Genomic DNA, 14,081 nt, shown 5'->3' with positions numbered 1-14,081 from the left:
TAGTTAACAGAATACTCTATTCTGTCGAATAAAACAACCATTATAATGCAATACAAAGATTATAATATAATCTTACAAGCACTATAACATAATCTTGCAATTTTCCACCACAGTGTCCTCAAACTTTTGTATATATAGTGTATCTGAGTGATTTTAAAATATTTTTACTCTTTGCAGGCTGTCACACTGTAAAGTAACAGAGGAAGCCTGTGCTTCGTTGGTCTCAGCTCTGATGTCAAATCCCTCACACCTGATAGACCTGGATCTGAGTAACAATGACCTGAAGGATTCAGGAGTGAAGCTGCTCTCTGCTGGACTGGGGAATCCACACTGTAAACTGGAGACTCTGAGGTCAGTATTCCTGTAGTTGGTCAACAAGTGATAACTGATCACCAGATCCACATGTGTTTACCAGACACACATAGTCCACATCATATGTGTTTGGACAGTGAAGCTTACAGTTATAAATGTGACGCTATGCTGCAGCATTTTGGATTTGAGATAGAATGTTTCATATTAGGCGACAGAACAGAATGTCACCTTTATTAGAAGGTATTCATACATAACTGTTTTACGGTTTAGAAATGATGGCACTTTCTGTATGTTATTCTAACATTTGAAAAAGTCTTAATTATTTTGACAAATTAATTGAGTTAATTTATTAGGTCCATTATTATTTTCTTGCAGTGATTACATTAAGCTTGTGATTCTACAAGCTTGTTGAATGCACTTGCAGTCTGTTTTGGTTGTGTTTTGGATTATGTTTTTCCCAATAGTAACTGAATGGTAAATGATGTCCTGTGTCATTTTGGAGACAATTCACTTGTATTAATAGTAAGAATAGAATATGTTTCTGAACACTTCTATGTTATTGTGGATGCTACCATAATAATGTAGGAGTCGTGAATAATGATGAATGAGAAAGTTACAGAGCCACAAAGATCATACCGCCCCTCCTTTCTCACTCATTATTATTCATGATTCATTCATGATTTTTCTTAATCATGGCATCATCAGGATTCATTTGGTGGTGTTTAGAAACATGTTATCTACTCACGTAGACAGAAAATTAATCCAGTCATTCCGTTATTATTGGGCAAAACATAACCCAAAACACGACCAAAACAAACTGCAAATACAACCATTGAGTTTGACTCACAAGCTTGATGTAGTCATTGCGTGCAAGGAAAATGGGACCAAATACTAAACTTTTTACAAATGTCACACACTATAAGTGAATTGGTCAGAATATATATGACTTCTTCAAATGGGGGGACTAGATGCATAAAGCTCTTTCATTTGTAAATGTTGAAGCAGATATGTATGAAAATAACCTCAAATAAAACGTGACATTATACACTGTCACCTCATATGAAACATTTGATCATTTGATCTCAAATCCAAGAGATCACCATTACAATAACAGGGGAGGTTGTCAAAATAATGTGTGTCTCTGTAATCGTCTCATTCATTATCATTCACAATTCATTCATGATCATAATCATGGTTTAATCCACATGAATGTAGAAGTGTTCAGAAACATCTTCTATTCTTACTTACAATACAAGTGAAGTGACTCCAAAATGACAGGACATTATTCACCATTCAGTTTATATTGGGAAAAACCTAATCCAAAACACAACCAAAAGAAACAGCAAAATCATCAAGTTTTTAGTCACAAACTTGATGTAATCATTGCATTCTAGGAATATGGGACCAAATACAAAATGTTTTATTACTTTTATACACATATGAGAATTTGTCCCAATACTTTTTGTCCTCTAAGATGGGGTGTTGTAATTTCTAAATGGTTCCCCCAATATGAATGAAAATACCCTCTAATTCAAACTGATAGTCTGCGCTTTAATCATAGTAATTGTATCATTTCACATCCAAACTTGGAGTACAGAGAAAAAATAAGAAATAATGCTTCACTGTCCTAATAATTATGGAGGGATTTATCTGACACTGATGAATCTGACACTGATGAATCTGACACTGATGAATCTGACACTGATGAATCTGACACTGATGTATCTGACACTGATGTATCTGACACTGATGTATCTGACACTGATGAATCTGACACTGATGAATCTGACACTGATGAATCTGACACTGATGAATCTGACACTGATGAATCTGACACTGATGTATCTGACACTGATGAATCTGACACTGATGTATCTGACACTGATGAATCTGACACTGATGAATCTGACACTGATGTATCTGACACTGATGTATCTGACACTGATGAATCTGACACTGATGTATCTGACACTGATGTATCTGACACTGATGAATCTGACACTGATGAATCTGACACTGATGAATCTGACACTGATGAATCTGACACTGATGAATCTGACACTGATGAATCTGACACTGATGTATCTGACACTGATGTATCTGACACTGATGTATCTGACACTGATGTATCTGACACTGATGTATCTGACACTGATGAATCTGACACTGATGTATCTGACACTGATGTATCTGACACTGATGAATCTGAAAATGTAGCAAAAAATATACTGCCACTATTTTCACCACCAAAGAATAGCAGTGTGGTTTTAATATGATTTTACTCTTTGCAGGCTGTCATGGTGTCTAGTCACAGAAGAAGGCTGTGCTTCTCTGGTCTCAGCTCTGAAGTCAAATCCCTCACACCTGAGAGAGCTGGATCTGAGCTACAATCACCCAGGAGACTCAGGAGTCAGACTGCTCTCTGCTAGACTGGAGGATCCACACTGCAGACTGGAGAAACTCAAGTATGTAGAGGGTTTATGTTCATATCAAACATGTTTAAGTTTTCAGGCTAGTTAAGACAAATATTCTTACCACCACTTGGACGTGTGTGTGCGTGTGTGTGTGTGTGTGTGTGTATCACTCAATGACTATCTGTTCTTCGGCTCACCGCTACAGTGTGGAACATGGTGGAGAGTACACAATGAAGTCTGGGCTTAGAAAACGTGAGTATTGACTGAATATGACTAAGAATAAGTCTTAATTCAAGTTAAATCAAAGACCACCATTATTAAGTCAAAGACCACCATCATTACTTACTTGATCATATTAAAAAAACTGTGCATTCGGAAAGTGTTCAGACCCCTTCACTTTTTCCACATTTTGTTACATTACAGCCTTATTCAAAAATGTATTTATTTTTTTAAATCTCAGCAACTACACACAATACCCCATAATGACATCACAATACCCCATAATGACAAAGCGAAAACAGGTTCTTAGAAAGTTTTGCAATTGTATTACAAATAAAAAGCAGCTACCTTATTTACATAAGTATTCAGACCCTTTGCTATGAGACTTGAAATTGAGGTCAGGTGCATCCTGTTTCCATTGATCATCCTTGAGATGTTTCTACAACTTGATTGGAGACCACCTGTGGTAAATTCAATTGATTGGACATGATTTGGAAAGGCACACACCTGTCTATATAAGGTTCCACAGTTGACAGTGCATGTCAGAGCAAAAACCAAGCCATGAGGTTGAAGGAATTGTCTGTAGAGATCCGAGACAGTATTGTGTTGAGGCACAGATCTGGAGAAGGGTACCACAAAATGTCTGCAGCATTAAAGGTCCCCATGAACACAGTGGCTTCCATTATTCTTAAATAGAAGAAGTTTGGAACCATCAAGACTCTTCCTAGAGCTGGCCGCCAGGCCAAACTGAGCAATCAGGGTAGAAGGGCCTTGGTCAGGGAGATGACCCGATTGTCACTATGACAGAGCTCCAGAGTTAATCTTTGGAGATGGGAGAACCTTCCAGGAGGACAACCATCTCTACACCACTCCACCAATCAGGCCTTTATGGTAGCGTGGCCAGACGGAAGCAACTCCTCAGTAAAAGACACATGACAGCCCGCTTGGAGTTTTCCAAAAGACACCTAAAGGACCCTCAGACTATGATGAAACCAAGATTGAACTCTTCGGCCTGAATGCAAAGCGTCACGTATGGAGGAAACTTGGTACCATCCCTAAGGACACAGCTAAGACAACGCAGGAGTGGCTTCAGGACAAGTCTCTGAATGTCCTTGAGTGGCCCAGCCAGAGCCCGGACTTTAACCCGATTGAGCATTACTGGGGGGACCTGAAAATAACTGTGCAGCAACACTCCCCATCCAACCTGACAGAGCTTGAGAGGATCTGCAGAGAAGAATGGGAGAAACTCCCCAAATACATGTGTGCCAAGCTTGTAGCGTCATACCTAAGAAGACTCGAGGCTGTAATCGCTGCCAAAGGTGCTTCAACAAAATACTGAGTAGAGGGTCTGAACCTTTATTTTATTTTATACATTTACAACATTTTCTTAAAACCAGTTTTCACTTTGTCATTATGGGTTATTGTGTGCGGATTGATGAGGGGGGAAATGATTTCATCCATTTTACAATAAGGCTGTAACGTAACAAGTCAAGGGGCCTGAATACATTCCGAATGCACAGTAATCTGTAGTTCTACAGAAGCAGAAATCAGGGACACCAAAGCTTAGAAAGAGTTGCTTTGACACTATGTGTGTGTGTGTGTTCGTGTTATTTTAGAAATGTGTGTGTGTGTTTGTGTGTGTGTAGGCACATCCAAACAATTGGGTGATTTAGTTCAATCACATGAACATTGTTATGTTCCCCAGCAAGAAAACCCAAAATGTCACTCAAATAGAAGGGGGAGCTGACAAAGAGTCTCTGACCAACAACCAAATAAAACAGGTTTTAGGAGGGGTTCTGAAAGAAACTCATGGGGGTGTCCACTGACAACAAATGGGACCTAAAAGATACCATGAGCACCCACTAAATTTGCCCGAGAAGAGGCAAACAAAATAAAAACCCACACCAAACTTAGACAGGAAGCAAACCAGAAAGGTAGAGCAAAACTAAATCAGACAGAGGGATTTTTTTCTAGAAATCAAATAGGGAGCGCCAACTCCCTGTTGACCCTCCACATCTGGAGTACTCGGCCAGCCATTTTAAATAGGACCTGGGCCAGCACAGGTGAAACACCTTCCCACTAACGAGATGGCAACCAGCACAGGTATAACACATACTGACTAACGAGGTGAGTGTGCCATACGTGCTAACATGCAATACGTGCTAAAGTCCAACAGCAAAACATAAATGGAAAAAGCAAAACCTGTAACACTTTCCCCCTTAACTTTTTGGGGATAGGGGGCAGCATTCGGAATTTTGGATGAAAAGCGTGCCCAAAGTAAACTGCCTGCTACTCAGGCCCAGAAGCTAGGATATGCATAAAATTGATTTGGATAGAAAACACTCTAAAGTTTCCAAAACTGTTAAAATAATGTCTGTGGGTATAACATAACTGATATGGCAGGCGAAAACCTGAGGAAAATCCATCCAGGAAGTGCTTTTATTTTGAAATTGTGTTTTTCCATTGAAAGCCTACAAAGACTTATGACCCAGTTCACGATCTCTATGGCTTCTACTACACGTGGCCAGTCTTTAGGCATTGTTTCAGGCTTTTTTTTTCTCTATTGACGAAGCTATTGTCCGGTTGAAATATTATCGATTATTTATGACAAAAACAACCTGAGGATTGATTATAAACATCGTTTGACATGTTTCTACAAACTTTTATGGTACGTTTTTGATTTTTCGTCTGTCTGCTGTGACCGCGCTTTGGTTTTTGTATATAAAGAGGGATTTTTTTGAACAAAACAAACATCTATTGGGTAACTGGGAATCTTGTGAGTAACTATATGAGATCATCAAAGGTAAGTGATTAATTTTATCGTTATTTCTGATTTTTGTTACACGTCTACTGGTTACAGTTTGTAATGATTTGTCTGCTGGGTGCGGTTCTCAGATAATCGCATGGTATGCTTTCGCAGTAAAGTATTTTTGAAATCTAACACTGTGGTTGGATTAACAAGAAGTTTATCTTTAAGCCGATGTATAACACTTATATGTTTCAAGAATTTTTATTATGAGTATTTCTGTGGCGCTCTGCCATTTCACTGGCTGTTGGCCAGCGGAACACCTTTCCCTAAATTAAGACAACAAATATATCCTGTTTGCTCACCACCAACAGAAAACAACTTCCATTGCGCAACATTATCAACTTAAATGCGTTATCACTTAAATGCATTGCCTTTTTTTGTAAACTTGGCGTATACTAGCTGTTGTCATGACGTTGGCCTGGGGGTTTATGACAGTCATAAATACCTCTTCCCCCCTTTTTCCTCTCTACTCTACTGATGTGACATTAGAAAACCTTTGGTTAACATAGAGATTCTGGGAACATCAGAAGTTGGGGGGAAATGAACTATATTCTGGTAATCCGACCAAGTGAACATATGCGGTGGTACTTAATACAAATCTCTTAACACATGTCAAAGAGAATAACAACACATTCTCTTGAAATGTTTTTTAAAATTGGCTTATACTCCCCATCACACTGTCAATTGCAGAGCCACAGGATGAGGAAGTTAGACCTCTAACCCATCGGGAGAAATCTCAACAATCCAGGAGACACAATCTGAAACAGAACAGAACAAACACCACAACAATACACTCCTTCAAATATCACTCGATACACTTCCACATGTCACTCAATACTCTCCGACATATCACTCGAGGTGTGTCAACTTCAATTCAAAACCTCAGAGGACTGGTAATTCCCCCATTTTGACACATGACTCACGTGAGTAATGTGAATTAGCAACACTACCACTGGTTAAAAAAACAAATAGAATAAGAATCACTACCCTTAATAACTCCATAAAGAAAATATTGTACCCATATGGTTATAGGAAAATAGACTTAAGACAGACTACCCTTAATGAAAGGCATCACCCTCTCCTCCTTCTCGTGGTCCGAATCACAAATATGGCTATGAACTATAAGCATCTTCATAATTATCAATATTACAAATTGTCTTCAAATCAGTATTACATGTGACCTTTAAATCATCGTGGGGTGGCAGGTAGCCTAGTGGTTAGAGCGTTGGACTATTAACCCCGAAAGGTTGCAAGATCGAATCCCCAAGCTGACAGTTAAAAATATATTGGTCTGCCCCTGAACAAGGCAGTTGACACTGTTCCTAAACCGTCATGCAAATTAAAACTACTTATGGCTGAAGTCCCGGTAACGGGACCGATATGACAACAGCCAGTCGAAGTGCAGGGCGCCAAATTCAAAAAACAGAAATCTCATAATTAAAATTCCTCAGACATTCATGTGTCTTATATCATTTTAAAGGTAATCTTGTTGTTAATCCCACCAAAGTGTCCGATTTCAAATAGGCTTTTCAGCGAAAGCACTACAAACGATTATGTTAGGTCACCACAAAACCACAATAAGCATAGCCATTTTTTCCAGCTAAATATAGCTTCACAAAAACCAGAATAGAGATAAAATTAATCACTAACCTTCGATTATTTTCATCAGATGACACTCATAGGACTTCATGTTACACAATACATGCATGTTTTGTTTGATTAAATTCATATTTATATAAAACAAATCTGAGTTTACATTGAGGCGAATAGATTCACTAAATGCAAAAACATCAAGTGACTTTGCATAGCCCATCGTTTCAACAGAAATACTCATCATAAATATAGATGATAATACAAGTTATAGACATTGAATTATATATATACACCTCTCCTTAATGCAACCGCTATGTCAGATTTCAAAAAAACTTTACGGAAAAAGAAATGCACGCTATAATCTGAGACGGCGCTCAAAAGTAGCATACCACAGCTGCAAAGATGGCGTCACCATAAACACAAAAATACATGATAAATATTCCATTACCTTTGATGATCTAATGATCCAATTGTTAGCGCATTTGGTAAACATGTCCAAACGCTAATTCTGGTCAGCTTTATACCGGACAAATACTTCAAAATGTGATATTACCGGTCGAAGAAACATTTCAAACTAAGTACTGAATCAATCATTAGGATGTTTTTAACATATAGCTTCAATAAAGTTCCAACCGGAGTATTCGTTCTTGTCTGCGTGAGCAATGGAACGTAGGTGACTTCCATGAAAAAAAAAGCATGATCAGAAAATGGCTGCTTGATGGACACCTGACTGATTCTGCTATCATTCTCTCCCACAACATCATAGAAGTCTCATTGGAATTTCTATTGATGGTTGACATCTAGTGGAACCCCTAGGCAGTGCAACATCATTCATAACTCAAGTGGATTTCTTAAGGGACTCTGGTGAATACATACAGGCTCAGATTTCTGACTTCCTGTTTTGATTTCAACTCAGGATTTTGCCTGCCAATATGAGTTCTGTTAATCTCACAGACATAATTCAAACAGTTTTAGAAACTTTAGAGTGTTTTCTATCCAATAATAATATGCAAATATTAGGAACTATGACTGAGGAGCAGGCCGTTTGATATGGGCACCTTTCATCCAAGCTACTCAATACTGCCCCTTCAGCCATAAGAAGTTAAGCATTTGTTCTTAACTGACTTGCCTAGTGAAATAAAGGTAAAACATTTTTTAAATCACCCAATGTCTCTCAGCTTTCCAGTGAGGGCGATCAAACCACACTGGAAAGTCAGGTCAGAGGTCATAACAACCCTTCAAAGAAGTGCTTCTTACTATATTAGGCTAATTAATGAAAAACAGTCAAAATGTCATACATCTTTTATCTCAGGTTTACAGTAAGTTTCTTCAGTACATTTCTTATCAAAATAGTTAACGTGTTCAATTAACTCAGAAAATAAAAACTTCAGAAAATTCCATGCGTGTGTGCCCCTTTAAGGTGCAGTCTGTCTAACCCGTGAAAACCCACTAAACCAAATGAAATAGTCCACTCAATAAGTCAAACATGTATGAACAGTTGATGTTGAGTTGTGTCTCTTACTTGAACTATGTGAAGCATTTATTTGGTCTGCAATTTCTGATAACTGTAAAGAACTTATCCTCTGCAGCAGAGGTAACTCTGGGTCTTCCTTTCCTGTGGCGGTGACCCAGCTTCATAGCACTTGATGGTTTTTGCGACTGCACCTGAAGAAACCTTAAAAGATCTTGACATTTTCCAGATTGACTGACCTTCATGTATTAAAATAATGATGGACTGTTGTTTCTTTTTGATTATTTGAGCTGTTCTTGCCATAATATGGACTTGGCCTTTTACCAAATAGGGCTATCTTCTGTACCCACCCAACCATGTCACCCAACCATGTCACCCAACCATGTCAAAACACAACTGATTGGCTCAAACGCATTAAGAAGGAAAGAAATTCCACAAATTAACTTTTAACAAGGCACACCTGTTAAAGAAAAACTAACAGGTCTGTGGGAGCCGGAATACTTACTCGTTGGTAGGTGATCAAATACTTATGTCATGCAATAAAATGCAAATTAATTACTTAAAAATCATACAATGTGATTTTTTGGATTTTTGTTTTAGATTCCGTCTCTCACAGTTGAAGTGTACCTATGATAAAAAATTACAGACCTCTACATGCTTTGTAAGTAGGAAAACCTGCAAAATCGGCAGTGTATCAAATACTTGTTCACCCCACTGTATATACATTAAAAGTTGACATACAGCTTAGCCAAATACATTTAAACTCAGTTTTTCACAATTCCTGACATTTAATCCTAAATGCCTAGTAAAAATTGTCTTAGGTCAGTTAGGATCACCACTTTATTTTAAGAATGTGAAATGTCATAATAATAGTAGAGAATTATTTATTTCAGCTTTTATTTCTTTCATCACATTCCCAGTGGGTCAGAAGTTTACATACACTGGGTCAAACGTTTCGATAATAATAATAATTTGGGTGAACAATAATTTGGGTGAATTTTGGCCCATTCCTCCTGACAGAGCTGGTGTAGCCAAGTCTGTAACCAAGTCGTTGCTCGCACACGCTTTTTCAGTTCTGCACACACATTTTCTATAGGATTGAGGTCAGGGCTTTGTGATGACCACTCCAGTTTCTTGACTTTGTTATCCTTAAGCCATTTGCAGCAACTTTGGAGGTATGCTTGGGGTCATTGTCCATTTGGAAGACCCATTTGCGACCAAGCTTTAACGTCCTGACTGATGTCTTGAGATGTTGCTTCAATATATCCACATTATTTTTCGTACTCATGATGCCATCTATTTTGTGAAGTGCACCAGTCCCTCCTGCAGCAAAGCACCCCCACAACATGATGCTGCCACCGCCGTGCTTCACGGTTGGGATGGTGTTCTTCGGCTTGCAAGCCTCCCCCTTTTTCCTCCACACATAACGATGGTCATTATGGTCAAACAGTTCTATTTTTGTTTCATCAGACCAGAGAACATTTCTCCAAAAAGTACGACCTCTGTCCCCATGTGCAGTTGCAAATCGTAGTCTGGCTTTTTTTATGGCGGTTTGGAGCAGTGGCTTCTTCCTTGCTGAGTGGCATTTCAGGTTATGTCGATATAGGACTCGTTTTACTGTGGATATAGATACCTTTGTACCTGTTTCCTCCAGCATGTTCACATGGACCTTTGCTGTTGTTCTGGGATTGATTTGCACATTTCACACCAAAGTACGTTCATCTCTAGGAGACAGAACTCGTCTCCTTCCTGAGTGGTATGACGGCTGCATGGTCCCATGGTGTTTATACTTGCGTACTATTGTTTGTACAGATGAACGTGGTACCTTCAGGCATTTGGAAATTGCTCCCAAGGATGAACCAGACTTGTGGAGGTCTTTTTTTAGGTATTGGCTGATTTCTTTTGATTACCCCATGATGTCAAGCAAAGAGGCACTGAGTTTGAAGGTAGGCCTTGAAATACATCCACAGGTACACCTCCAATTGACTCAAATGATGTCAATTAACCTATCAGAAGCTTCTAAAGCCATGACATTCTTTCCTGGATTTTTCCTAGCTGTTTAAAGGCACAGTCTACTTGTAAACTTCTGACCCAGTGGAATTGTGATACAGTGAGGTATAAGTGAAATAATCTGTCTGTAAATAATTGTTAAAAATTTAAAAACGAGTTTGTTAGGACTCTAAATTGTGTATGTAAACTTCCGACTTCAACTGTATATAGTACCAGTCAAAAGTTTGGACACACCTACCCATTCCAGGGTTTTTCTTTATTTTCACTATTTTCTATATTGTAGAATAATAGTGAAGACATCAAAACTATGAAATAACACATATGGAATAATGTAGTAACCAAAACAGTGTTAAACAAATCAAAATATATTTTATATTTGTGATTCTTCAAAGTAGCCACATTTTGCCTTGATGACAACTTTGCACACTTGGTATTCTCTCAACCAGATCCATCAGGTGGTCACCTGGAATGCATTCCAATTAAGAAGCCCTCCTGTTCTCCACTCATTACCTGTATTAACTGCACCTGTTTGAACTCGTTACCTGTATAAAATACACCTGTACACACACTCAATCAAACAGTTCCAACCTCTCCACAATGGCCAAGACCAGAGAGCTGTGTAAGGACATCAGGGATACAATTGTAGACCTGCACAAGGCTAGGATGGGCTACAGGACAATAGGCAAGCAGCTTGGTGAGAAGGCAACAACTGTTGGCGCAATTATTAGAAAATGGAAGAAGTTCAAGATGACGGTCAATCACCCTCAGTCTGGGGCTCCATGCACGATCTCACCTCGTGGGGCATCAATGATCATGAGGAAGGTGAGGGATCAGCCCAGAACTACACGGCAGGACCTGGTCAATGACCTGAAGAGAGCTGGGACCACAGTCTCAAAGAAAACCAAACCAAACCGTCTGAAGTTTGCCAATGACCATATGGATGATCCAGAGAAGGAATGGGAGAAGGTCATGTGGTCTGATGAGACAAAAATAGAGCTTTTTTGGTCTAAACTCCACTCGCCGTGTTTGGAGGAAGAAGAAGGATGAGTACAACCCCAAGAACACCATCCCAACCGTGAAGCAGGGAGGTGGAAACATCATTCTTTGGGGATGCTTTTCTGCAAAGGGGACAGGACGACTGCACCGTATTGAGGGGAGGATGGATGGGGCCATGTATCGCGAGATCTTGGCCAACAACCTCCTTCCCTCAGTAAGAGCATTGAAAATGGGTCGTGGCTGGGTCTTACAGCATGACAACGACCCGAAACACACAGCCAGGGCAACTAAGGAGTGGCTCCGTAAGAAGCATCTCAAGGTCCTGGAGTGGCCTAGCCAGTCTCCAGACCTGAACCCAATAGAAAATCTTTGGAGGGACCTTGATATGCAATAGAGCAAAACACAGCTTAGCTTGTTAACCTTTCTCGCCCAGGGGTTCCGCTAGCGGAACACCCACAACATTCCACTGCCTTCGCAGAGCGCGAAATTCAAAAAATATTTTTTAGAAATATTTAACTTCCACACATTAACAAGTCCAATACAGCAAATGAAAGATAAACATCTTATAAATCCAGGCAACATGTCCGATATTTAAAATGTTTTACAGCGAAAACACAATATATATTTATGTTAGCTCACCACAATAGCCAAACACACAATGCTATTTATCCACCGCCAACATAGCTTTTCAAAAAAGCCACAAATAGAGATACAATTAATCACTAACCTTTGAAAACTTCATCAGATGACAGTCTTATAACATCATGTTACACAATCCATTTATGTTTTGTTCGAAAATGTGCATATTTAGAGGTATAAAATCGTAGTTTTACATTGCAGCTACCGTCACAAATAGCACCAAAACAGCCAGAATAATTACAGAGAGCAACGTGAAATACATAAATACTCATCATAAAACATTTATGAAAAATACATGGTGTACAGCAAATGAAAGATAAACATCTTGTGAATCTAGCCAATATTTCCGATTTTTTAAGTGTTTTACAGCGAAAACACAATATAGCATTATATTAGCTTACCACAATAGCCAATCACACAAATGCATTTATTAGCAGCAAAAGGTAGCGATCGCAAAAACCAGCAAAAGATATAAAATTAATCACTAACCTTGACCAACTTCATCAGATGACAGTCATATAACATCAGGTTATACAATACACTTATGTTTTGTTCGAAAATGTGCATATTTAGCTGCAAACCGTGAATATTAGTTTGTAAATTATTGTAAATCAACAAAAACAATCAATTAATTGTAATTAGTTTTTACAATAGTTATACATTGTGAATATGTAGCATCGATTCACCAAATTGTCCGGAGATATTTTGGACACTCACCTAATCTGTCCAAAGAACTCATCATAAACTTTACTAAAAAATACATGTTGGACAGCAAATGAAAGATACACAAGTTCTTAATGCAACCGCCGTACTAAACATTTTCCACAGAAATACGAAATAACATCATAAATTGTTCTTACTTTTGCTGAGCTTCCATCAGAATCTTGTACAAGGAGTCCTAGGTCCAGAATAAATCGTTGTTTGGTTTTAGAATGTCCTTCTCTCCTGTCGAATTAGCAACCTTAGCTAGCCATGTGGCGCGAACATGTCCATCTCCTCTCGACGCATAGAACGGAAAACTCCAAAAGACCCATTAAACGTTGAATATACTGATGAAACTCGGTTGAAAAAACCTACTTTAGGATGTTTTTCTAGTATGTATCAAATAAAAACAAAGCCGGAGATATTAGCCGTGTATACCGAACGCTTATTAGAAGACAATAGGAAGGTCCTTCCCGCGCCTAGGTAGAGAAAGGAAATTGTGGACACGTCATTCCAAGAGCTCTTGTTCGACCTCAGATCAAGCTAGACACCCCATTTCACCTCCCACTGCCTGTTGACATCTAGTGGAAGGCGTATGCAGTGCATGCAAATCCATAAATATAAGGCAATTCAATAGGCAGGCCCTGGAACAGAGCCTCGATTTCAGATTTTTCACTTCCTATCTGGAAGTTTGCTGCCAAATGAGTTCTGTTTTACCCACAGATATAATTCAAACAGTTTTAGAAACTTGAGAGTGTTTTCTATCCAATAGTAATAATACTATGCATATTGTACGATCTAGAACAGAGTAAAAGGCCGTTTCATTTGGGCACGATTTTTCCCCAAAGTGAAAATAGCGCCTCCTACACACTAACAGGTTTTAATCCACCTGTAGTGTCAGATTTTGAAAATATGC

General features: G+C 38.8%; 2 protein-coding genes across 7 annotated transcripts in view; one reads left to right on the top strand and one right to left on the bottom strand.

Annotated features, from left to right (window-relative positions):
* The window catches only part of LOC139571038 (NLR family CARD domain-containing protein 3-like), a 388,726-nt gene that overhangs the window by 222,727 nt on the left and 151,918 nt on the right, over positions 1–14,081 (top strand). Inside the window, exon 16 of the mRNA XM_071393561.1 lies at positions 178–351. Within this exon, the coding sequence (XP_071249662.1) occupies positions 178–351 (174 nt within the window). The remainder of the gene's footprint in view (positions 1–177; positions 352–14,081) is intronic.
* LOC139571472 (NACHT, LRR and PYD domains-containing protein 12-like) overlaps positions 1–14,081 on the bottom strand; it is a 278,699-nt gene that overhangs the window by 137,975 nt on the left and 126,643 nt on the right. The gene's annotated exons all lie outside the window — the stretch shown is intronic.

This window comes from Salvelinus alpinus, chromosome 1 (genome assembly GCF_045679555.1).
Source record: "Salvelinus alpinus chromosome 1, SLU_Salpinus.1, whole genome shotgun sequence".
Classification (NCBI taxonomy): Eukaryota; Metazoa; Chordata; class Actinopteri; order Salmoniformes; family Salmonidae; genus Salvelinus; species Salvelinus alpinus.
The sequence above is the reverse complement of the archived record's forward strand: the minus strand, read 5'-3'. Positions and strand labels throughout refer to the sequence as shown.